The sequence below is a fragment of the Mus musculus genome, chromosome 6 (assembly GCF_000001635.26).
Source record: "Mus musculus strain C57BL/6J chromosome 6, GRCm38.p6 C57BL/6J".
Classification (NCBI taxonomy): Eukaryota; Metazoa; Chordata; class Mammalia; order Rodentia; family Muridae; genus Mus; species Mus musculus.
Window position 1 is genome coordinate 37,553,642 of NC_000072.6, and position 24,943 is coordinate 37,578,584.

Consider the following 24,943-nt stretch of genomic DNA (forward strand, 5'->3'; position numbering starts at 1 on the left):
GAAAAAAAAAAAAAACAGAAAAGAAGGAGGCATAATGAGGAAGCAGTGTAGGCATGTATGAAATTTCCAAAGAATAATTTTTAACGATTTTTATTTGTTTCTGCGTGAGCATACGCCATGCGTGGAAGCCCATTGAGGCCACGAGAGGACTGGAGTTACAAGCAGATGTTAGCTGTGTGACATGGGTGCTGGGCAGTGAATTTGGGTCCTTTAGGAGCCATCTCTGCAGACCCATTAAAAATAAACTTAAAAATATTAATTAAAACAGAAGTTGAAGGAGTTACAATAGATGTAAGAGTTGCTACATAGTTACAAAAATTGCATCCAGAATCAGTGGAACAGAGTAGGGAATGCTGAAATAGATCCACAGACTATGATGTCAAGATAGTAGCAGGAGCTCGAGCAAGGGGGGAGGGGGTGGGGGGGGAGAGATTGCCTTTTCAATGGTGTGTTGAAACCAGCTCACACCAGCTTGCAAAACCCGACTCTGCAAATATCTTTCCAACTGCATGGTCAGGGATGTCACTTGGCTGGCTTGATACAGCCTAGAGATAAAGTGACACCACAGGGGTTGACAAATGCTATAACTGGGTTGTTCTTTCCCTGCCCTGGATAACTGGGTGTTAAATATTTATCCGCACTCCACTGCAGGTGTTTATAAATGGATAGTGTAAATGATTTTACTAGTATGTGCATATATTAGAATCTATCAAAATGCATTTTCTTTTGTTTTAGTTTTTATAATGTACATCTATTTGGGGATGGGGTGGGTGTGTACAGCAATATTCATTCTTGCCTTCTGAGAGCATCTTTCCTGACTGTTGGCATTTTTCCCTACAGGCATTGGAAGCTTGCAAAGATGCTGGCTTGGTGAAATCCCTTGGGGTGTCTAATTTTAACCGCAGGCAGCTGGAGCTCATCTTGAACAAGCCAGGACTCAAGTACAAACCAGTCACTAACCAGGTAGATTGGAGTGGCTTTGGCTGAGTGGGGAGAGGTATCCAATAGAACTTTAAAATGATAGCAAGGTTCCTGGGCTCTGCAGCAGGAGGTCTTCCTGGTGCTCCATAGAAATCATAGTCTAAGACTCTAGACCACTCTTCTTTTAATTCACATCCCTTAAGAAAAAGGGCCCAGCCGGGCAGTGGTGATCCATGCCTTTAATTCCAGCACTTGGAAGGCAGAGGCAAGCAGATTTCTGAGTTCGAGGTCAGCCTGGTCTACAGAGTAAGTTTCAGGACATCTAGGGTTACACAGAGAAATCCTGTCTAGAAAAAAAACAAAACAAAAATAAGGATGAGAGGAGGAGGAGGAGGAAGAGGAGGAGGAGGAGAAAAGAAGAGGAAGAGGAAGAAGAAGAGGAGGAGGAAGAGGAAGAAGAAGAAGAGGAGGAGGAGGAGGAGCCCAATACAAGGCCAGCCTGGGTCATGGAGCAAGTCAGACCCCAGGCCAAGCTATATCATAGTTCAAGGCCTGCCTTGATGCTACAGAGTGAGACCCTGTCTCAAAAAACAAAACAAAACAAAACAAAACAAAACAAACAACAAAAACCCACACACAACAAGCCAACCAACCAACCAAACAAACAAACAAACAAACAAAAAACCCACTCAGGCATGGTGGGCACATCTGGAGAGGCAGAGGAAGGTAAGCCTTGAAGCCACCCTGGGCTACAGAACAAGAAAGAGTGTGTTTCAAAGAAATAAAACAAAACAAAACAAAACATTAAGCTATTTTGAAAGCTCAAATCCAGGCAAATGTAACCAAGATTTGTTTTTTAAAGATTTATTTATTTTACACTGTTGCTGTCTTCAGACACACCATAAGAGGGCATTGGATCCCATTACAGATAGTTGTGAATCACCATGTGGTTGTTGGGAATTGAACTCAGAACCTCTGGAAAAGCAATCTTAACTGCTGAGCCATCTCTCTAGCTCCCAGGATATTTGTTTTGCTTGTTTTTGAAGAAGAAAAGTAATGGGAAGGAAATGAGAGTTGCCAAATCAAGACATAATAGAGAGGATTTAAAATAATACAAGGCTCAGAAAATTAAGGAAGTAAGGTCCCTTCAGGACAGGAGCTTGAGACCAGCAATACCAATACCCTATCCCCCAAACTAAATAGTATCTAAAGGGTGGCATGTGACCTAAGATACAAATTAATAAAAGAGAACAAATACTTAGAGGCTGACAAAGGCATAATAAAAACCCTCTCCAAAACGAAACCGCACAAACTAGTGGGAAAACATGAATCTTTGAGTAGTCTGAGGAAAATGGCTGACTCTCTTAGAAACAAGAAGAGGTCTACTGCACAGCACCCTCCAAGGTTAAAAGCAGGAATCATTTATAAATACAATAGAAAAACTTCCAGAAAGAAGTTTCCTGGAGGGCTGGAGAGATGGCTCATTGGTTAAGAGCACTGACTACTCTTCCAAAGGTCCTGAGTTCAAATCCCAGCAACCACATGGTGGCTCACAACCATCCCTAATGAGATCTGATGCCCTCTTCTGGGGTTTCTGAAGACAGCTGCAGTGTACTTATAATAAAGAAATAAATCTTTTTTAAAAATTAAAAAAAAAAAGAAGTTTCCTGGAACAATATGTACAAAAGGAAGCTATGGAAAAGTCATGAAGAAAACTTGGAGCAATGTGGAAGTACTGGAAGGGGGACTGGGCTGCAGCCTATTGGTGGCATGCTCCTGTAGCGTGCACACTGTCCAGGGTTAGGTATCTAGAACTGAGAAAAAAACTGGTAGGAACAAAGGGCATGCAAAAATAGAAAGTGGTGGGTTTTTTAATATAATAGAATCCACATAGTTATGAACTAAAAGTCTAATACAAGTGGATCGAAATCCGTGATAGGCAAAATAAACAGATGGGAATTCACAGGAAAGTAGTCCCAGGAGTATGAAAGCTAGGAAAAATGTTTGCCTCACTGTAAGAGAAAGCCTGATTGAAATATGATGTTCTATTACCTGTAACACATTCATATCACACTTGCACAGGACCCAGGTTCGGGTCCCAGCACCCACCCAACAGCTCACAATCATTTGCAACTCCAGTTCTAGGGGGCTTGATACTGACTTCTGGTCTCCACAGGCACTGCTGCACACATGTGATGCCCACACACGTATGCAGGCAAAATATTCACATACATAGAATAAAACTAAAACAAATCCTATTTAAAACCAAACAAAGCAAAACAAAAAAACAGCCTACCAAACTTTTTAAAAAGATTTATTTATTCATTTATTTATTTATTTATTTATTTATTTATTTATTATATTTAAGTACACTGTAGATGTCTTCAGACACTCCAGAAGAGGGTGTCAGATCTCATTACGAGATGGTTGTGAGCCACCACGTGGTTGCTGGGAATTGAACTCAGGACCTTCGGAAGAGCAGTCAGTGCTCTTAACCTCTGAGCCATCTCTCCAGCCTCTACCAAACTTTTGTTTCATGAGTTTTAACAATGCTCTTCTAAGCAAAGGACATAGTGTCAATGAATCAATGAGTGCCACTGTTCAGCCTTTCTGGATAGCTATTCCTATTTGTGGTTTTTGAGTTTTTCCACTGTGTTTTTATTTGTGTGTGTGTGTGTGTGTGTGTGTGTGTGTGTGTGTGTGTGTGTGTGTGTGTGAGAGAGAGAGAGAGAGAGAGAGAGAAAGAAGTTGGTTCTATCTTCCTAACATGTGTTTCCCAGGGATTGGAACTCAGGTCACAAGGCCGGGTGGCATCCACCTTTACCCACTGTGTCTTCTCTACAGCGCCTGAATAGCGTTCTAAGCTATGTGAAACTTCTTTTGATGAAGCCTGAGCTTTGTTCTCTTCCCTAATGTAACCACACAGGTGGAGTGCCACCCGTATTTCACCCAGACAAAACTCTTGAAATTCTGCCAGCAGCATGACATCGTCATTGTCGCACATAGCCCCTTAGGGACCTGCCGCAACCCATCATGGTAAGTCATGCTATATTCTCATCAAGAAATGTCTCTATGAGGACAGGGCAGAAAACCAGTGTGAATTAGCTGAGTAGGAGATTGTCTTTGGCTGTGGGATCGTCAAGAAATGGCCTGTTCATGTCAAGTTCCCTGTAAACAGATGAAAACTCACCATACCTTCCTTACTGAGGGGTTGACTTGTTGAGTACACTCAATGTATGGCATTTCCAACGGCTGCCTGATAAGTAAGAAACATTCAGTAGATATTGAGGTATGATGGGACAGAGTTTCTGCGGTTGCGTTCTGAAAGCTTTTAAGCTGTTGAATTTGATACATGGTGGCAAGACCTTTGATGGAATCAAGGAGCTTTAGGAAAATGTCTACCTTGATTGCAAGAGTTGAGCTACTTTCTTCTCTTCTGGTCTTTTTGCCTTTCCCTATATGTCTACTTCAGACCAAGCTCTCTGTAAGGTTCTTCATGCTATAGGTACACACATGAAGAGAGAGAGCTTTTTGTGTGTGTGTGTGTGTGTGTGTGTGTGTGTATTATATACATGTCTATTATGTGTCCTCTGAATCAGCCCGATCCATCTGCCTCTCTTGATCTTATGCTAGAACACCTCTTGATTCCATGATTGGTTACACTCAGAGAACTTGACTAGAGGTGACTTGAGTGTCCTGGCAGTGACCAGTGAATGAGAACACACCAGCAGGTGACTGATGGCTTTTTGCCTTTCATCTAAAGATGACGTGCATTTTCTTTTCTTCCCCACCGCCCCACCCTGAAGGGTGAACGTCTCTTCTCCACCCTTGTTAAATGACGAACTCCTAACCTCACTGGGGAAAAAGTACAATAAGACACAAGCTCAAATTGTGTTGCGTTTCAACATCCAGCGAGGGATAGTTGTCATTCCTAAAAGCTTTACCCCCGAAAGGATCAAAGAAAACTTTCAGGTAAGAGACATACCTTTGAACTAATGGAGAGCCGGTGCTGACTGCTCTGACACCCTGGAGAGTGTTCTGAATATTGTGATGACCCTCATCTAGCACAGAATCAATCTCATGTACACCCCTTCTGTGTCCTGCATGTCCAACACTCCTCTGCCTGTGTAACTCCCGCCAAACAGACATACTCCAGACTTGTAGACTAAAAGCCAATGTAGACTTTCTGTGGCTGTTTCCACTGCTCTCTTCCTGTTTAAGGCAGCCTCTTGGAAAGGACATCTCCTCTCCGTTCACTTCTATTATTTTAGACCCATTAAAACCGAACTCTCACCCTGGCTGTCTTGGTGGGCAGCTTTTCTGGGGGCCACCAAGGACTTGTGAGTTAGCAGATCTGGGACTTCATTCTCAGCCATTGTGGGGTCATGGCTTTCATCCACATTTAGTCCAGTTGACATGCTCTCCCCCTTGGAACATTTGCTCTGACAGGAAACTATATGATATGGAAGTTTTGAGAAGAAAAGCAAGAGCTTGGGTGGTTGGTGTGGGTTTCTGAGAGGGTGAAATGCAGTCCACATTGGCCTCAAACCTTCTCTGTAGCTAAGGATGGCTTTGAACTCTTGAAGCTTCTACCTCCACCTTCCAAGTTCCCAGGTTACAGGCATGACTACCTGGCAGTTAGTTTAATTTTATAGTATGAAATCTCCACTTATGTAAGATAATTTGTGCCATGAAGTAAAAAAGACTACAGAAAAATCAATTCGCACTGAACAAGGAGAAATAGTGATTAGAAACAACATAGAGAGAATGTGAAAGTTCATATTAGGTTAAAAACCATAATTTATAAAAGTGGACTTATTTGATTTAGGTCCCAGTTACTTATACATACTGACTCCCAGAAGAAACAGAAGCACTGCTACTTTTATAAAAGGCACTTGACAAATTTACATGATAGTGTAACACAGAAGCTGTGTTTCTTTTTCTTTACTTATTTACAATGCTAATGTATATCCTTTTGTTTTAGGATAAAATGTTCTGTAGATATCTGTTAAATCCATTTGTTTCATAACTTCTGTTAGTTTCACTGTGTCTTTGGTTAGTTTCTGTTTCCATGATCTGTCCATTGATGAAAGTGGGATGCTGAAGTCTCCCACTATTATTGTGTGTGGTGCAATGTGTGCTTTGAGATTTAGTAAACTTTCTTTTATGAGTATGGATGCCCTTGCATTTGGAGCATAGATGTTCAGAATTGAGAGTTCATCTTGGTAAATTTTACCTTTGATGAGTAAGAAGTGTCCCTCCTTGTCTTTTTTGATAACTTTAAGTTTAAAGTCGATTTTATTCGATATTAGAATGGCTACTCCACCTTGTTTCTTGGGACCATTTGCCTGGAAAATTGTTTTCCAGCCTTTTACTCTGAGGTAGTGTCTGTCTTTGTCACTGAGGTGGGTTTCTTGTATGCAGCAAAATGTTGGGTCTTGTTTACGTAACCAGTTTGTTAGTCTATGTCTTTTTATTGGGGATCTGTTGATATTAAGAGATATTAAAGAAAAGTAATTTTTTTTCTTCCTGTTATTTTTGTTGTTAGAGGTAGGATTCTGTTCATGTGGCTATCTTCTTTTAAGTTTGTTTAAAGATTACTTTGTTGCTTTTTCCAGGACATAGCTTTCTTCCTTGTGTTGGAGTTTTCCCTTTATTATCCTTTGAAGGGCTGGATTCATGGGAAGATATTGTGTAAATTTGGTTTTGTCATGGAATACTTTGTTTTCTCCATCTATGGTAATTGAGAATTTTGTTGGGTATAGTAGCCTGGGCTGGCATTTGTGTTCTCTTAGGGTCTGCATGACATCTGTCCAGGATTTTTTGGCTTTTATAGTCTCTGGTGAGAAGTCTGGAGTAATTCTAATAGGTCTGCCTTTATATGTTACTTGACCTATTTTCCTTACTGTTTTTAATATTCTTTCTTTGTTTTGTGCATTTGATGTTTTTATTATGTGACGGGAGGAATTTCTTTTCTGATCCAAACTATTTGGAGTTCTATAGGCTTCTTGTATGTTCATAGGCATCTCTTTCTTTAGGTTAGGGAAGTTTTCTTCTATAATTTTGTTGATGATATTTACTGGCCCTTTAAGTTAGGAATCTTCCTTCTCATATATACCTATTATCTGTAGGTTTGGTCTTCTCATTGTGTCCTGGATTTCCTGGATGTTTTGGGTTAGGATCTTTTTGCATTTCACATTTTCTTTGATTTTTGTGTCAATGTTTTCTATGGAGTCTTCTGTATCTGAGATTCTCTCTTCTATCTTTTGTATTCTGTTGGTGATGCTTGCGTCTATGGCTCCTAATTTCTTTCCTAGGTTTTCTATCACCAGAGTTGTCTCCCTTTGTGATTTCTTTATTGTTTCTACTTCCATTTTTAGATCTTGGAAGGTTTTGTTCATTTCCTTCACCTGTTTGGTTGTGTTTTACTGTACTTCTTTAAGGCATTTTTGTGTTTCCTCTTTAAGGGCTTCTACCTGTTTAGCTATGTTCTCCTGTATTTCTTTAAGGGAGATATTTATGTCATTCTTAAATTCTTTGACCAGCATCATGAGATATTATTTTAAACCACAATTTTGCTTTTTTTTTTTCCTTTGGCGTGTTGGGGTATCCAGGACTCACTGTGGTGGGAATACTGGGTTCTGATGATGCCAAGTAGTCTTGGTATCTGTTGGTAAGATTCTTGCATTTGCCTTTCAACATCTGGTAATCTCTGGTGTTAGATGTTCTTGCTGTCTCTGGCTGGAGCTTGTTCCTCCTGTGAGTCTGTAAGCCTGTGTCAGAACTCCTGGGAGACCAACTCTCTCCTGGCAAGACCAGTGCACAGAGGGTTACAGAACAGACCCACCTCTTGGGTGCAGATGGAGGCCCGTAGGACCCTGTCCCTGCTGCTCTGCCACTCTGCCACCTGTGCACCTCTTGAATAGGTCAACCTTAGAGAGTCACCGGAGAGAAAATGGCAATCTCACCTGAGTCCCTGAGTCAGACATTTCCAGAAGCCTGTATTTCATAGAGTCTTTTGTAGAATCATCCTAGAAAGAATAATTTTCATCTGAAAAGGTGCTTTAATTTTGGCTGTTCTTTTCTTCAAATTAGATATAGAGATAGATATTTATAAATCTATAGATATATTGATATATTAATATACCTGCCAAAGTAGACTTTTAAATTTGGTCTTCTTCTTATTTGGGAAATATTGCATCTATAATTAGAATAAATCTTAGAGTCATCTCTCATTATTAATTTTATGAAATCTGTGACCTCACAAGGTCTGCTGCAGTTTGTCACTAGGATCCACGGTAGAGTCACAGACTAGCCTATTGTGTGTGAAAAGTAAGTGGAAAGACCCCTCTTTTGAGCTATTAGTTTGTTTGGCATTGGGTTTATGTAATTAAATTTTAAAAATTTTATTTTATTTTATTTTATATATGTCAGTGTTTTGCCTGCATGCTAATATGTGCACTATGTACATGCCCAGCTCCTATGGATGCCAGAACAGGATGTCAGATCCCCTAGAAAAGGAGTTATAGATGGTGGTAAGTCAGCACATGGGTGTTGGGAATCGAACTTCAGTATCTGGATAATAAATAATCAAAGAAAAGCATCCTCTGAAAAGAACAGTTAGAAATGATCTATAGAGGAGCAATTAATTAAATTCGTGTATTTAATATGTCCTGTGAAAGGTAAATGAATAAAAAATAAGAACAGATCACGAGGACCACTAATACATAAATAAAGGGAGATAGCTATGCTACATCTATACGCTGTACCTGGAAAGAGAAAAAAAGCAGAGCTGTGAGTGAAGAGGAACTGCTCACTTTCCTCCCGTATGTGTTTCTTATCCTACAGTAGTACAAGGAGCATAGATTTACAGACTGCTTACATAATTACAAATTATAAACAGGTAAACTATATAGATTTTACGTGAAAATAAAGATATTAAATGCTAATGCAGAATAACTATATATAAACAAAGTATAAAAGCTAGGAAAAAAATAAAAACAGGCTAGTAAGATGGGTCAGTGGCTAAAGGCACTTGCTGCCAAAATTTCCATCACTTAAAAAAAGAACACAAGGAGGTACACATAGTAGCCCACACTTAATCTCTGTACTGGGGAGGCAGAGACAGGCAGATCTCTGTGTTTGAAGCCAGCCTGATCTACAAAGTGAGGTCCAGGACAGCCAGGTGAGTTCTAGGACAGCCAGGGTTACATTGAGAAACCCTGTCTCAAAACAAAACAAACAAACAAACAATGTCCAATCCTGAAAGACCACATGGTGGAAGGAGAATTAATGCAAACATATACACATACATACACTAAATATATAAACGTGAGAAACACAGAGAGAAAATAATTGAAACAAACCCCTAGAAAGATGTTTTAAATGACGAGAGAAGCTTAAAGAATGGTGCACACCTGTGATCCCAGGAAGTTGACACAGGAGTATTGTGAGGTAGAGACCAGCCCAAGATAATACCTAGCATGTTCCAGTTTGAGCTACAAAGCAAGGCATTATTATTATTATTATTATTATTATTATTATTATTATTATTATTATTGTTATAAGCAATTTTATTCTTTTAAAAAAATCTTCTCATACATTGAATCCTGACCACAGTTTGCCTTCCCTCCCCCGCAAACCCTATTCCCATGCCTCCTATCTCCCTCAGATCAAACCCTTCTCCTCCCTTCAGAGAATAGCAGGCCTCCCAGGGACATCCAAGGACATGCCATAACAAGCTACAACAAGACCAGGCACATACCATGACATCAAAGCTGGGCAAGGCAACCCAGTAGTAGAAAAAGGGTCTCACAAGTAGGGGAAAGAGTCAAGGATAGCCCCTGCTCCCACTGTTAGGGTTTCCATAAGAACACCAAGCTACTTACTCATAATGTATGCAGAGGGCCTAGGTCAGACCCCTACAGGCTCCCTGGTCTCTGCAAGTTCTCCTGAGTTCCAGTCAGTTGGCTCTGGGGGCTGTGTTCTCCTGGTGCATCCCTGATCCCTCTGGTTCCTCTGACCCTTCCTCCCCTTCGTCTTCGGGACTCACAGAGCTCCACCTTGTTTGTCTGTGGCATTCTGCATCAGCTCCCATCAGTTGCTGGATGAAGTCTCTCTTGTCAAGAAACACTTAAAAAAAAAACATTCTTGGCTGTCAGGGAGATGCAAATGAAAAGAATGAGCAGATTTAAACGCTAGGAAATATTATTTTCAGTGTGTAAGGCAATAGTCTAGAATTTTTTAAATCCAGTGTTTTATATTGTCTTAAAGTTTTATTGCTGTGAAGAAACACGAGGACCAAGGCATCCTTATAAAGGACCACATTTAATCAGAGCTGGCTTACAGGTTCAGAGGCTCAGTTCAGTATCATCATGGTGTGAAGCATGGCAGCATCTAGGCAGGCACAGTACAGGAACAGAGTTCTACATCTCCATCTGAAAGCTGCTAGTGCAGCTAGGATGAGTGTCTTGAAGGCCACACCCACAAAGCCACACCTACTCCAAGATCACACCTACTAACAGTGCCACTCCCAGGGCCACGCATATACAAATCATCACACACACATAAGAATTCTTCACATGTGGAACAGTAGATGTTTTAAATGCATAAGTAAGTTCGGTAAGTCTGAATCATCCCAAGCGAAACTGCTTTTGAGGCAAAGGTCAGAGTAGAAGATCAAGCTGTCCCCCACCCTCTGCTTTGATGCACCACACTCCCACACATACAGGAGCCCAGGTCTCTGATACTGACAGCTGGGCTGGCTCTTTTAAAAAGAGCCTTAACTGAGCTCTCCTCTACTGTCTCCACTCTCTGATTCATCTTCACAAATGTTCTGTCTTCTATTTCCACTATTTAGATCTTTGACTTTTCTCTCACGGAAGAAGAAATGAAGGACATTGATGCCTTGAATAAAAATGTCCGCTATGTGGAGTTGCTCATGTAAGTGTCCGAGGATCACTAGTCCGGCAGTGCTTGTCACATGTTAACAATAAAGGCTCCTGTGAACCCTTGCCTGTACCGACCAGGATGAGGGATGAGCAGGATGCTCTTGGAGTTCCAAGCCAGACAGAAATATTGAAGACACTTCTTTCAATATTAGACAGGCTTGGGTGAATGTCTGCCACTTAGGTAAAGGTGTGGCACGGAGACAAGGAGAATTAACCCTTCATGCTATATCTGCTAGAGCAACAACACAAATTCTGAAATAACACTGTTTATGTCTAGCAAAAAATCTAAGCAATACCCAAGTTGGAGCAAATTCCTTTTTAAAAAACTCTGAGGCCTGTTTGTGTAGTAGTAGAAAGAGTGTCAGGTTGTGAACCAAGATCCTAGAGGTTAAGTCAAATACTTTCTCGTCTGTAAGATTCATAGCATTGGGGCTGGGAAGATAGCTCAGTGGTTAAGAGTATTCAATGCTCTTTAGAAGACCTGGGCTCAGTTCCCAGCACCCATATCAGACAGATCACGATCACCAATAACTTCAGTTCCAAGGGAGTTACTGGTCTGCAAAGGCATGTAGTATACAAAGTTCACCCTCACACAACACCCCAAAAGAAAAGTAGGTAAATAAACTAAGCATGGTGGTACATAGCCTAAGTCCCAGCCTTCAGGAGGCAGAAGCAGGAGGATCTCTGTGAATTCAAGGCTAGCTTGTTCTAACCAGTGAGTTCCAAGCCAGACAGAAATATTGAAGACACTTCTTTCAAAAATAAACACATAAATGAATAGAGCTGAAGAGATGGTTCAGTATCTAAGAGATGGCTCGGTGTCTAAGGACCTGGGTTTCCAATTCTCAGCATCTACATGGTAGCTAATACTCATCTGTGACTTCAGTTCTCAGGACTCTGACACCCTCTTCTGGCTTCACCAGGTACTAGGCAAGCGTATGGTACATAGAGGTACGTGAAGCCAAAACACCTATACACATAGAAATAATGAAATAAATCTTTTAAAAACATGATTTAGAGCTTCAAGCTCTGCCTATCAGCTATCTTTTTGATGAGACTTTACCACACCATGTGTCTTAGTTAGGGTTTTACTGCTGTGAATAGACATCATGACCAAGGCAACTTTTATAAGGACAACATTGGAGCTGGCTTACAGGTTCAGAGGTTCAGTCCATTGTCATCAATGCGGGAACATGGCAGCATCTAGGCAGGCATGGTGCAGGCAGAGCTGAGAGTTCTACATCTTCATCTAAAAGCTGCAAGTGGAAGACAGCCTTTCAGGCAGTGAGAGTGAGGGTCTTATAGCCCACACCCACAGTGACACACCTACTCCAACAGGGCTGCACCTTCTAATAGTGCCACTCCCTGAGCCAAGCATATACAAACCATCACACCATGTATAATTATTGTCAAGCTCACCCAAGACACTGCTCCCTAAACACTGCAGGTCTTTTAAATTAAAATTCATGTGGCTTATACACAGATAGCCAAATGTGTATATGCATGCACATATTTTGCTCTTCATTGCTTCCTGTTTGATTTCTCAAATCATGTTGGTGGTAACTTTATTTGGTCTTCTCTTTAGGCAGTGAGTTCAGCAGCCCCCATTAAGCTAAATGCACAGAGTTGAAACACAGTTGATCTCACTACTTTTCACGAGTAGGAAAGTATTTTGAATGCACTAATATTGATTCTCTGGATTACTGTAATAAAGCAGCCCCTGAGTGTGAGTTTTCCAGGGAGAACACTGCTTGGCGGCAAAACACGCTACCCAGCCTCAGAACACATGAGAAAATGCAAGCACACGTAATATCTTACTGGAAACTAAGCCATAGTTAATCAATAGCTCTTGAAGAGATGTTATTTCTACTGGAAAGTATCATTAAATGAAGAAATAATATGGACTAAATCCACCATTCTATTGATTTTCTTTTACTAAATTATATGATTTACATTTGAAATACTAAAAGCAATTTTAGCAATATTAGGGGAAAATGACTCATTCTTCAGAAAAGAATTCGAAAATCAACAAAGTGATATGAAGATTAAGCTCCATTAATTTAAAGAAAAACTGTGCCTTCAAAGGGTAATGAGCTGCCCCTCTTCTCTGATGCTATTTTGTCGACCTCTGGCATTGGAGAGCCATGTTTGTTTTGTATTTTTGTAGTACTTTCAGAGAGCTGAATCTTGGCTATGTTCCATGATAGACATACACACACTCTAGATTGTTGTAGACACTCTCACATTTCTTATTTAAAAATTAGGGTTGTCGTCGTCATAATCGTCGTCATCGTCATGGTCATTATTGTAACAGTACAAGATAGGATCATCAGCATCATTATTACAAACAGTAACACTTCGAATTCGAGTACAGGCAGGAAGTTTCTCACCTTGTTTTGTTATGAGTGAAGTGATGTAACCACAACCACCTTTTCCATGCCTACCTACTATGTGCATCATTGTGGAAAGGTGCCGGTTTAAGGAGAAATGAGAATGAAGTACAAGGGGGAACAAAAGGGAAAGGACTAGAAACAAAACTTCAGGAGGCTGGTAACACAGCTGTGCCACCAGGAGAATAAAGTGTCTTCCTCTTACGGCGTTGTCTTGGCAGGTGGAGTGACCATCCTGAATACCCATTTCATGACGAATACTGAACATGGAAATTTCTTCAACAGAGTTTTTTTTTTTTCTTCATTCAAGATCTTAAGCTGATTAATCCACTCCAGATGTAGATAAATGGGGTCTTGCTCTCTTCAGATTAAGATGGGCAGAACACACCATGCTTAACTTTTGTGTAGTATTAACTCAGCTAGCTCTGATGAAGAGAAAAGAAGATTCATCTTTATTTAATCTATCTGGATAGTTCTTTGCAAATGTCTTACTAATATCTTTAGATCAATGTCTTCTAGACTGTTCATGGAAATCACTAAACTTTACTCAAAAGTAGCATGTAAAAGCAGGTCCAAGAATCTGAGACTAATATAGGGAGTCTGATTTGTTTAACCTTTAGCAGGACAAAGAGGTTTGCAGTTGGCACAGTTCCTGGTGCTGACCATGACCATGACCTACCAAATGTTTGGACCATTAGTTGCAAGATGGTCACAGCCAAGGCAGAAATCCACATGCCATTCCTAATGCACCTTGAGTAGAGATAGAACTGGAAGTCTTGAAGAGTCCTAAAGAAGAACATACCGTAGGATGTTCCAGGGCTAGAGGTTCCTGCAGTGCTTGCCTGGCAGGCTGGAGGCCCAGGGTGAGGGAGGTGGGGATGAGGGCAATCGGCAAAGCCATGCTGAGTCTGTTTTTATCATTTGTTTCCATCCAGTGTGCCCATTCAGCCTTTCATGTGCGTGAAGGATGGACAACACTGATTCTTTCTTAAATTGTTTTTGTTTAGGAGGGTGGGGAGTTGAGACAGGGTCTTGTGTAGTCCAGACTGCTCACAAACCTGCTGTGCAGTTGAGGCCAGTCTTGAATTCTGAATCCCTGGTCTTTCTCCCATTTTTAATGCCCTGAGCTTTCATGTGACTGGTAAGCCCTACTTGTACTATGTTATAATCATTCTTGCCTGCACTCATCAAGAAAACCACCATGTAAAGTGGCAAGAAACAAGATATACAAATCAAGCTTTGTACCATAAAATCGTCTGAAGATGGTGATTTTTTTTTTAAAAAATTATTTTATGTATATGAGTGCACTGTAGCTGTCTTCAGAAACACCAGAAGAGGGCATCAGATCTCACTACAGATGGTTGTGAGCTACCACGTGGTTGCTGGGATTTGAACTCAGGAAGTTTGGAAGAGCAGCCTGTGCTCTTAACCGCTGAGCATCTTTCCAGCCCCCAAATGATTTTTTTTTCTTTTTTAAAGAAGGATTTGAGAAATGCTAGAAGAAAAGGCTTTGTAAAAGTAGTTTTTAAAGATCTTAAGAATATAGTGGGGTAGCTATCTGAATTTTGACAAAGCTGAAAGTTCTAAAAGAGCACGAGTCATTTTACTATATATATAAAATTTTAAAACATGAATTAAATGATTACAACTGTATCTATTTTTAGTTCATCTAAAATACAATACATTTGCTTATATTAGATCACTTTCAAAGGGTGAGAAGATTCTTCAAAAGTAATATATTTTTAATATCAATAGTCAAAATCAAATGGCCCAAAGAGAACCATTTTTGAGAAATTATCACTTAAAAATGTGATCAACACGAATCGTTTTTGTTTCAATATTGTTAGCAATGCTGTTCTCTGGGAAATATTTTATTCACAAGAATTAATAAAATATGATGATTTGTTCCAGCACATGGTCTCTGTTCTGTTTCTAAGATAGGGGAGAAGCAGCTACGTCAAAGTTGAAAGGGCCTGAGGTTGAGCTTTGGGAAGGAAAGAAAGAAAAGGCTACAGAATGAGAAATCCGAGTCCACCTCCATTGCTCTTTAGGGTTCTTCGTGAGGGGTCATGTGGAGGCAGGCCTAGGCTTAACATTTTTAACAAACCATTCCTGGAGGTGGATATTTTTTAAAAAGTCCTGCCATTTGTCAGGGGATATATTCCTAAATCAAAGAAGGGTGAGTTTCATCTTAACTGTAGAAGAGATGGAGGGGAAAGAGTTGGAGACAGAAAATAGAGAAGTCAGGAGAGAATATAGTCTGACATTTCGTCTACTATGGTACCAAGTACTTCTCCCTTTCCACTACCCAGAGTTTATGTTGAAAACGCAACCTCCACTGCCTCAGGCATTATGTGAAAAGGTCATGATATCTATGATTAATTAACATGGGGTCAGGCTGAAGGAAGATGACCCTTAATCTAAAATGATTGATATCCTCATTAAAATAATTAATTAATTAACTAATTAATTAATTAATTAAAAAGGGCATTCAGACAACACAGAAGGAGAAAGCCAGATGAGGATGAATGTAGAGGTCAGGCTGATGCTTCTGTGAGCTAGGAGATAACAAATATTGCTACCACCTATCTGATACTAGGTAAGATATTTTCCTTCAGAAGGAATTTGCTTTCAGCCCTACAAATACCTTGATCCCAGACAACTAGCCTTGGGAATTCTGAAGTAATCAATTTCCGTCGCTCAAGCCATACTGATGATGATAGTTTGTTGTGACTTCCCTACAAACTAGCACCCCAGAGTCTCTTTTGACCTGCCCACACTGGCTATTCAGGGAGACATCCATTTAACCACTCAAGGAAGATGACCCTGGAATACTATTCTTGAGAAGAATGATGTCATATCTGGGCTATCAGAGGCATTGCATAGTTTGTGGTAATAAATGATGATATGGAAATTTTCAACCATATGGTCTTAGTTTGTCTTACAGAGTCTGGAGACAGATCAGGCTCAGCCATACTGGGGGGCTTCAAGCCTAAGTGGCTGAATGGAAGATCTCAGGATCTCAAACCTCAAGTGGATTTCCCTGGTTGGCAATAATGCATATAAATTGTCATGCATGATTGCTTGGGGCAGTTAAGCACTATCTATTAATTCTACTGGGAGAAAATAGTAGAAGCCTGTGTCTGATTTCCCACATAGACTCTGGCCTGTGTTTCTTGTACCTTGGCTAATTATAACCTATGCCCTTGCATTATCAGTATCCATAGCTATGAGCATGGCTGCTTTCCTAAGTTCTATGAGTTGCTGTAATAAGTCATTGATTCTGAGGGCAGACCTTTACCACAAACAGTTATCAGAGCATCAAGTGTACTAGCTGGGTATGATGACCCACTCCTGTAATCCCAGCATTTGGGAGCCTGAGGCAAGAGGATTGCAGTGAGTTTGAGGCTAGCATGGGCTACAAAGTAAGATTCCATCTCAAAAACTAGAACCAAACAAACTACACACATGTACATGCACACACACATGAACACACATAACACACTCATATGTATGTGTGTGTGTATATATATGTTAGGCAATGCCGGAACACTCCACAGTTCTGCCCCTGTGTTCAACCATATACAAGCCCTTCCTATTAGGTATAACATACTGGGACATAACCACACATCGAGCAAAGTACATGGAGCCCATGAACTTGCAGCATGCAGATCAAAGATATTTTTCACATCTGTACATACCCACTCTCCTGACATGCATGTCAAGAGATGAACATTTCTCAGGCTGAGGAAATGGCTGTTAGTAAAGCTCTTGGCACATAAGCATGAGGACTTGAATTCAATTGCCATTACCACAGAAGTAAGAACCTTCAGTACAAATTCTACTGCTGGGGAAGCCTCGGGCTTACTGAACAATCACTGGTGTAGCAGAATGAACAAGGTCGAGATTCAATGAGAGACCCTGCCTCAAAAAAAAAGGTGGTGAAGTGATGAACAGGAAGAACATTTGACATTGACCTCTGATCTCCACAATGCTCACACACATGAATTCAAATACACATCATCATGATAGATAGATAGATAGATAGATAGATAGATAGATAGATAGATAGATAGATAGATAGATAGATAGATAGATAGATAGAGAGATAGAGAGAGAGATAGAGAGATAGAGGGATAGATGGATGGATGGATGGATGGATGGATGGATGGATGGATGGATGGATGGATAGATGGATAGATAGATAATTTTAAAATGTAAAAATGCATTAGGGATGTTAGCCTCAGAATTTTTATCTCTGTGCATAGAGAGTCTGTATATTTTCCTTTTCATCAAAGATCAATCTTATAAAATTCGTATTTTTCTCACAATATGCTATTGTTATATAGCATGGAGAAAACGTATTTGTTCACTTATCCAACACATATTTTGTGTGCTTGGCTAACCTCTTGGGCTGCCTCAGTGAACACAGCACTGACTCTCAGCACTTCATTCTTTCTCTTTAGCGACTGTTGATTTTCCTAGGCCATAGCCACCTTTTCTTTTCTGTTTTTCTTCTTGATGTTTGCTATCAGTTAACTGGTCAATCGGTTAAGTGGTTAACCAAGTTCTTTGTTCCTTCTTGTTTTCTTTCTGGATTTCACTTAGAATAAATTTGTTAAAACACACACACACACACATACAATCTGTTCTGTGTCTCATTTATACCTCCTTTTTCCAGCATCATTTGTGGTTTTCTTTAGCATATCAATAGAATGCTAACTTCGTAGGTTAAATGCTCTTTTGACCAATGTTTTCAGCTTCTCTTTTTTTCTTCTCTAGTGACACAGACACTGAGCATAGTGAGCTTTTCCTAAGAACTGTTGCTGTTAAGATTTCACAGACAGATTTTTAGTTTTGTTTCTAGGTATTTTCTTAACTCCTATCTTAATTAATTTGCTGAGAACCTGCTGAATGTGGAATAGCGTGAAGTAGAACACAGAGGACAGAGGTGGACAGAGGTAGCTTTAAAGACTGCTGGTCTCCAGAAGTAGTTTTAAAGACTGATGGTCTCTGGCCTTTAAACTCTCTAACCATGCTGAATGCTGAAGCTGCTGGCTTCGGAAAAAAAAAAAAATCCTAGCAGCTTTCTTGCTTATTCTGAGGCTAAAGGCCTCTGGCTTGGTGGTTAAGACCTATAGCTTGACAGGGCTGGGAGTGGGGCTGGTGTGGGATCTAAGTAAGGAGTAATTGCTAGGGCTTTTACTCTCTTGCCTAGAAGCCTTGCCACTGGTTTGTCAGGTGGGAGGGAGGCTTGGAGCAATAAACTTTTATTGAGCTATGAGAAGAGAGTCACTCACAGAAGGAAAAACTTTTACACAAGCAAATAAACATAAACTCATATACATTCATATGCAAACTTATGCACACATACCAATACAAACCATGCAAACCACATGAGCTTAGCCACATACTTTATAATTACAAACTTACCCACACACATCCATACTTACATATGCATATGGAGCAAAAGACCAAGAGCCAGTGCAGAAAGTACTCATTCATTCTGGATGGAAAATGAGCTACAATCTTTATTGCATAGAGAAAGAGAAAGCCTCCATCGTTTTATTGCTAAGTGAATGAAACCCAAGTTTGTAAGAAGAAAGCTTTGTCTTCTTTAGTAAGGCTAAGCCTGCCTTGCGGTTAAGAAGAGACCTGCTCTGTCCCATGGTAAGGAGAAGCCTGCCTGCTCTTTCTGCTCTCTCTGCAGCTTCTTTGCCCCTCTTTCTCTCTGCATTCTGTGTATTTCTCTCTTAATTTCTAAGTTCTCTTTTAATTCATAAGTTATTCTACTCTGCTTTTTCCTTCCTCTGCCTAATCTTGCTCTCTCCTCCTGCTCTGATGCAGTAATACCCTGCAATGCAATCATTTCTAGTTTTTTCTGCCTTTTCTAGGGGAAGAGTCCACATAGTTTTTCCAAGCATTCCCCCCCTTTTGTGTTTTTACAAAACTTCACTAAACGTTCAAACATAAGTTCAAATCATAAATTGAATAAGAAGTTTACAACAGAGAATGTTTACATGCATATCCACTAAGAGTAATTATCTGTCTAAACATTAATTTTCTGTCACTGGCTCCACAAGTTCATGGAAAGTTAAAAACCATAATTTTTGTGTCTGAGTTGACACTGAAGTTTTGTATAGATAAACTCAGTCAGTATTTGCACCTATAATGAATGTTAGTCGTGACCTTTGGTTAATTGTTTTACAACCTCTTGGAATGTGCTCTAAGTTGTAAATGCCTGCTTTCTATCTCAGAAGCAATTAACTCATGACACTTGAAGACTGTCAGAGTTTTCATTGCAGTATTCATATCAGAGAAGACTTATAACAGCCGTCCTATTATAAAGGGCTTAATAATTACTAGTGTAATTTTAGGAATTCTTATAAACTTACCACTAAGAAAAAAGAAATCATCTATTTGTCTATATAGCACCACTACAAGACAGTACATCTTCATTGATCTGCAGAAATATGCTCAACAGGATAGGCTAATACCTTGATTATTATATAATATTTAATAATAACAGGAAAGGCATATCAAATGCAAGAAGCAATCCTGGGATGAAGTCTCTATGGGAATTTGTCTCACAGAGCTCACCCATCATAAGCCATGCAAAAATGGTAGGTTACCTCCAGGAAGGTTACCTGCCAACCTTAGCCTATCCTAGATGGCTCCTGACATTAATTCTTTGACTGGAGAGATGGCTCACTGGTTAGCCTCACTTGAGGCTTCCAGAGGACCTGAATTCTGTTTAGGTAGCTCACAACTACCTGAGGCTCCCATTCCCATAGACCCAATACATCCTTTCAGATTCTTCAGGTGTACATACACATGTATCATACACTCACATACATATAATAAAAGTAAAGAAAAGTGTAAATGTTTAATAGTTATCTGCAAGCTATTATATTTTAATTTGTAATGTGAGGGCTTTATCTTCCTGAGTTTATAGTCTAATTTTTTTTCACACCGACTTCAGAAAACATCGTGGATCAGTTTTTTGATGTGAGATTGGGACCACCTATAGTCTGCTCTAATGTCTTGAGTTGGATATAATGGATGGATCATCCTGAGTTATCAGGTTTTACCTGATACTAGAGAAGCCACAATGACTGAGTGATTTCATTCCTTTACCACTGTGGTCCTTGACTAGGAGCAATCATGTCCTGTCCTTCTGCAGAAGACATCTAAGGATGTTTCTGCTCATCATAACTGGAGTTAGGAACAACATAGAAATGGAATGAGCACCTAGGAAATAGAGGCAAAAATATTACTTAATACCTTCAAATTGTCAGGCAGTTTTTAAAACAAAGAATTATCTAGCCCTAAATAGTCAGGCGGAGGCTGCAACACCCTGCTAACACAAGCTCTTTTTTTTTTCCTCCCCTCCAGGTCCAGTGCGCTCCTCTTCCTCCTTCCCCTCACCTACTCAGGGGAGGCCTCCTAGAGGTACCAACCAAACATGACAAATGATGTTGCAGTAAGACTAGGCACCTCCCCTCATACTAAGGCTCCCTAGTAGGAGGAAAAGGGTTCTAAAAGCAGGCAAATGAGTCAGAGACAATGCCCCTGCTCCCACTGTTAGTAGTACCACAAGAAGACCAAGCTACACAACCATAATATATTTGCAGAGGACCTAGGTTCGGGCCATCCAGGGTCCCTGGTTGTTGGTTCAGTCTGTGTGAGCCCCTATGAGGCCAGGTTACTTGATTATGTGGGTTTTCTTGTGGCGTCCTTGACCCCTCTGGCTCCTACAGTCTCCCCTCCCCCTCATCCACAGGATTCCCTAAGCTCTGCTTCATGCTTGGCTGTGGGTCTCTGCACCATCAGTTTCTGCATGACCCTCTCTGTGATGATGATTATGCTAGGCTCCTGTCTACAGTTATAGCAGAATTGTAAGGACCATTTAATTGAGCGATCTTTCTTTGTTTGTTTTGCCAGGTCTGTTTGGTTCCATTCTAGGTCTCTGAGATATCCAGACTCTGATTCCTGACTCTCCAGGCAATGTCAGGGATGAGGTGCCAAGATTTTTTTTTTTTTTTTTTTTTTTTGAGACAGGGTTTCTCCGTATAGCCCTGGCTGTCCTGGAACTCACTCTGTAGACCAGGCTGGCCTCAAACTCAGAAATCCTCCTGCCTCTGCCTCCCAAGTGCTGGGATTAAAGGCATGTGCCATCACGCCCAGCTTCCAAGATCTTAATAGATCTTAAAACGCACTCATTCTCACATCCCTATTCAGTCCATTGTATGTAACTGAAAAATCAATCCACGGAGGCCCATTGCTACAGTGCTTAATGTAAACAGCCCATCTGTTGAAAAAGAATAATCTCAGCAGCGTCACAGAGAGGAACACACAATGTAAAAGTAGCTCAGCAAGGCAATTTCTTTTTGCGAAAAGTGTGTGCCAGAACTGAAGCCTGTCAATCAGCAGCTTACGAAGCTAAATGGCCTCTTTTATCCAGGATGTAGGTGGAGATGTCATCCCATCGATGGGAGCTCAATTTCACATCTGCAGTGATTGGTTAATTGGTACACAAGAGGTGGAGGAAGTTCAGGAAATAGAGCCCTCGTCGGGCTATCCAACTTTGGTAGAAAAAAAGAAGTTTCTTAAGCACCCCTTACTGTTTTTCACACCTTTTATCTTTTCTCAGATTGTTAAACTGACAATGGGTTTCGTGTCTTTGTATTTGTGTTTAGAGCAGATGGACAAATGAATCCCAATGAAAAGTCATTAATACAAGAAGAAAAAAGATACAAAGTATCTCTTTAGTATGTTAAGAGCAGATAATTCTGACAGATAACAAGCTGCTATCAAAGACTGGGGAGAGAGAGTACAGTAAGATGATCTACTCCCCCTCCCCCCAACACACACACAGAGACTCCTTGAAATAACTATGCAAATTTAGGTCAAATCCATGTCGCCTCTTGTTTTTTTGGTTGCCCCCCCCCCCCCCCCCCGACAGGGTTTCTCTGTGTAGCCCTAGCTGTCCTGGAACTCACTTTGTGGACCAGGCTGGCCTCGAACTCAGAAATCCTCTTGTCTCAGCCTCCCGAGTGTTGGGATTAAAGGTGTGTGCCACCATGCCCGGCTCCATGTCACCTCTTGAGTAAAGAAAAGATACCATTAGGAAATTCAAGTCCTCAAGGACAAAAAGAAAGAGTTGGATTGGCAAAGAAATGAGAGGGAAAAAAAAATGTAATCCAAAGTGCACTCAAGAAGAAACTGCTGCAAATGCAAGGACACTTTTAGACATACTCCAGCCTTAAAGCCAACTGCAAATTAAAGCATAACTGTTAGGGAGCTGCAGGGGGGCGGGGGCGGGGCGGGAGGTGGGGCTTGCGGTAAATTGGCATGCACAAAGCCCCAGGCTGGATCCCAGAACTGCTTGAAACAAGACAAACTCATACACAGGTAATCTGAGCACTGGGAAGTAGAGGCAGAAGGATAAGAATTTCAAGGTCGGGCTGGAGAGATGGCTCAGCAGGTAAGAGCACTGGCTGCTCTTCCAGAGGTCCTGAGTTCAATTCCCAACAACCACGTGGTGGCTCACAACCAACTGTAATGGGATCCGATGTCCTCTTCTGGTGTCTCTGAAGAGAGACAGTGTACTCACATACATTAAATAAATAATCCTTAAAAAAAATTCAAGGTCATCATTCCTCCTTCTTATCTCCGAGAATACTATACCTGAAGAAGAAAGAGTCTGACAGAAAAACAGAACACTGCCTGGGGTAACTTCACAGGACTGTAGGAGGAAAAGAAGTGAGGCGGATTGCAGTTTACTCCCAGCGTTCAGTTTGGGAGGGGAAGAGGAGGGAGACCACATGAGAAATGGGGAGATATATCAGTATTGAAGGGGTCTCTCTGTGAGCTACAAAGGGCCATTGTCATGAATGTACATCCCCCCTCCTGCCTGAGGAAAGCAAAGAACCCAGAGCCAGGAGCAAACCCAGGGAAAGGGTTTATATCCTAATCCTAACAAGCTGGCTCTTGGTGTAAGTTACATTGTTCTAATGCTCTGGGAGCAGAGACTGTTGTCTTTCCCATGACTTTATCCCTGAAACACCAGTGTTCCTTTAACTACTCCATAAAACTGTTTCACAGCAATTTAGTGAGACCTCGGAAAGAGCTAAATGCACAGCACTGAAGAACTCATACACCCTGAGCAGTCCTGAGCAAAAAGAATAGCGCCGGGAGTCTCTGGGGAGGTGGCTCAGTGAGTAACGTACTTGCTGTGCAAGCATGAGGACCTGGGTTCAGTTCCCCAGCACCTATGTAAAAACGCGTAGTGCCGAGGAGGAGAAGGCCGATCTCTCAAGCCCACTGGCCAGTCAGCTGGCCAGGACCTGTGAGCTCCATAGTTATTATATCTTAGAAAATAAAATGGAGAGCAACTGAGGAAGACACCTGATGTCAAAGTCTGGCCTCTATATATATACAAATACATGCATGTGCACACATGCCTATGTGTTCACACACAGATAGACAGATACACACGTGCATGAGTGCATGCACGCATGCATGAACACACACACACAAATAGACAGACAGACACGAACACACACACACACACACGAGTAGTTCTGGAAGCATCTCCATATCTGACTTCAGATTATACTATGAATCCATAATAACAAGTCAGCATGGTACTGACAAAAAATGGCAACATAGAGCAATCAAGAAGAACAGAGGACTCAGATATAAACTCATGCAGCCTCAGCCAAGTGATTTTCTTTTTCACAAAGATATCAAAAACGCATATTAGAGAAAAGAGAGTGTTTTGTTCCCTTTCTTAGAAATGGGAACAAAACACCCATGGAAGGAGTTACAGAGACAAAATTTGGAGCTGTGACGAAAGGATGGACCATCTAGTGATTGCCATATGCAGGGATCCATCCCATAATCAGCTTCCAAATGCTGACACCATTGCATACACTAACAAGATTTTGCTGAAAGGACCCAGATATAGCTCTCTCTTGTGAGACTATGCCGGGGCCTAGCAAACACAGAAGTGGATGATCACAGTCAGCTATATAGGATGGAACACAGGGCCCCCAATGGAGGAGCTAGAGAAAGTACTCAAGGAGCTAAAGGGTCTGCAACCCTATAGGTGGAACAACATTATGAACTAACCAGTACCCCGGAGCTCTTGACTCTAGCTGCATATGTAGCAAAAGATGGCCTAGTCGGCCATCACTGCAAATAGAGGCCCATTGGACTTGCAAACTTTATATGCCCCAGTACAGGGGAACGCCAGGGCCAAAAAGGGGGAGTGGGTGGGTAGGGGATTGGGGGGGTGGGTATGGGGGACCTTTGGGATAGCATTGAAATTGTAAACGAGGAAAATACCTAATAATAAAAAAATAAATAAATTTTTAAAAAAAGAAAGAAAAGAGAGACTTGAACAAATAGTGCTAGGAAAACTGAATATCCACATTATCCTCCCTCTGTCTCTGTACAAAAATCAACTACTGATGGATCAAAGATCTTAATGTTAAACTGAGACTTTTAAGTTGCTGGGGTTGTGGGGAATGAAAAACACTTTAAGATAGAGACAGGCAGAGGCTTTGGGGATAAGATCCACTGGCTCGGGAAATAGTATCAATTGACAGACGGGACCTCGTGAAAGAGAGAGCTTCTGTACAGCCAAGGAGACTGGTAATCAATCAAGTGGAGAGA

General features: G+C 40.9%; 1 protein-coding gene across 6 annotated transcripts in view; it reads left to right on the plus strand.

Annotated features, from left to right (window-relative positions):
* The window catches only part of Akr1d1 (aldo-keto reductase family 1, member D1), a 44,944-nt gene extending 23,664 nt beyond the window's left edge, over positions 1 to 21,280 (plus strand). For 4 of the 6 annotated variants that reach the window (XM_006505825.1, XM_006505826.3, NM_145364.2 and 1 more), the window contains 5 exons: positions 841 to 963; positions 3,848 to 3,957; positions 4,728 to 4,893; positions 10,781 to 10,863; positions 13,483 to 15,174. In XM_006505825.1, the coding sequence (XP_006505888.1) occupies positions 841 to 963; positions 3,848 to 3,957; positions 4,728 to 4,893; positions 10,781 to 10,863; positions 13,483 to 13,525 (525 nt within the window). In that variant the 3' untranslated portion in view covers positions 13,526 to 15,174. Of the gene's footprint in view, positions 1 to 840; positions 964 to 3,847; positions 3,958 to 4,727; positions 4,894 to 10,780; positions 10,864 to 13,482; positions 15,175 to 20,656 lie in introns of those variants that run through there. The other 2 variants (XM_017321479.2, XM_017321478.2) reach the window with 2 other exon arrangements.
* Positions 21,281 to 24,943: the final 3,663 nt, after the last annotated feature.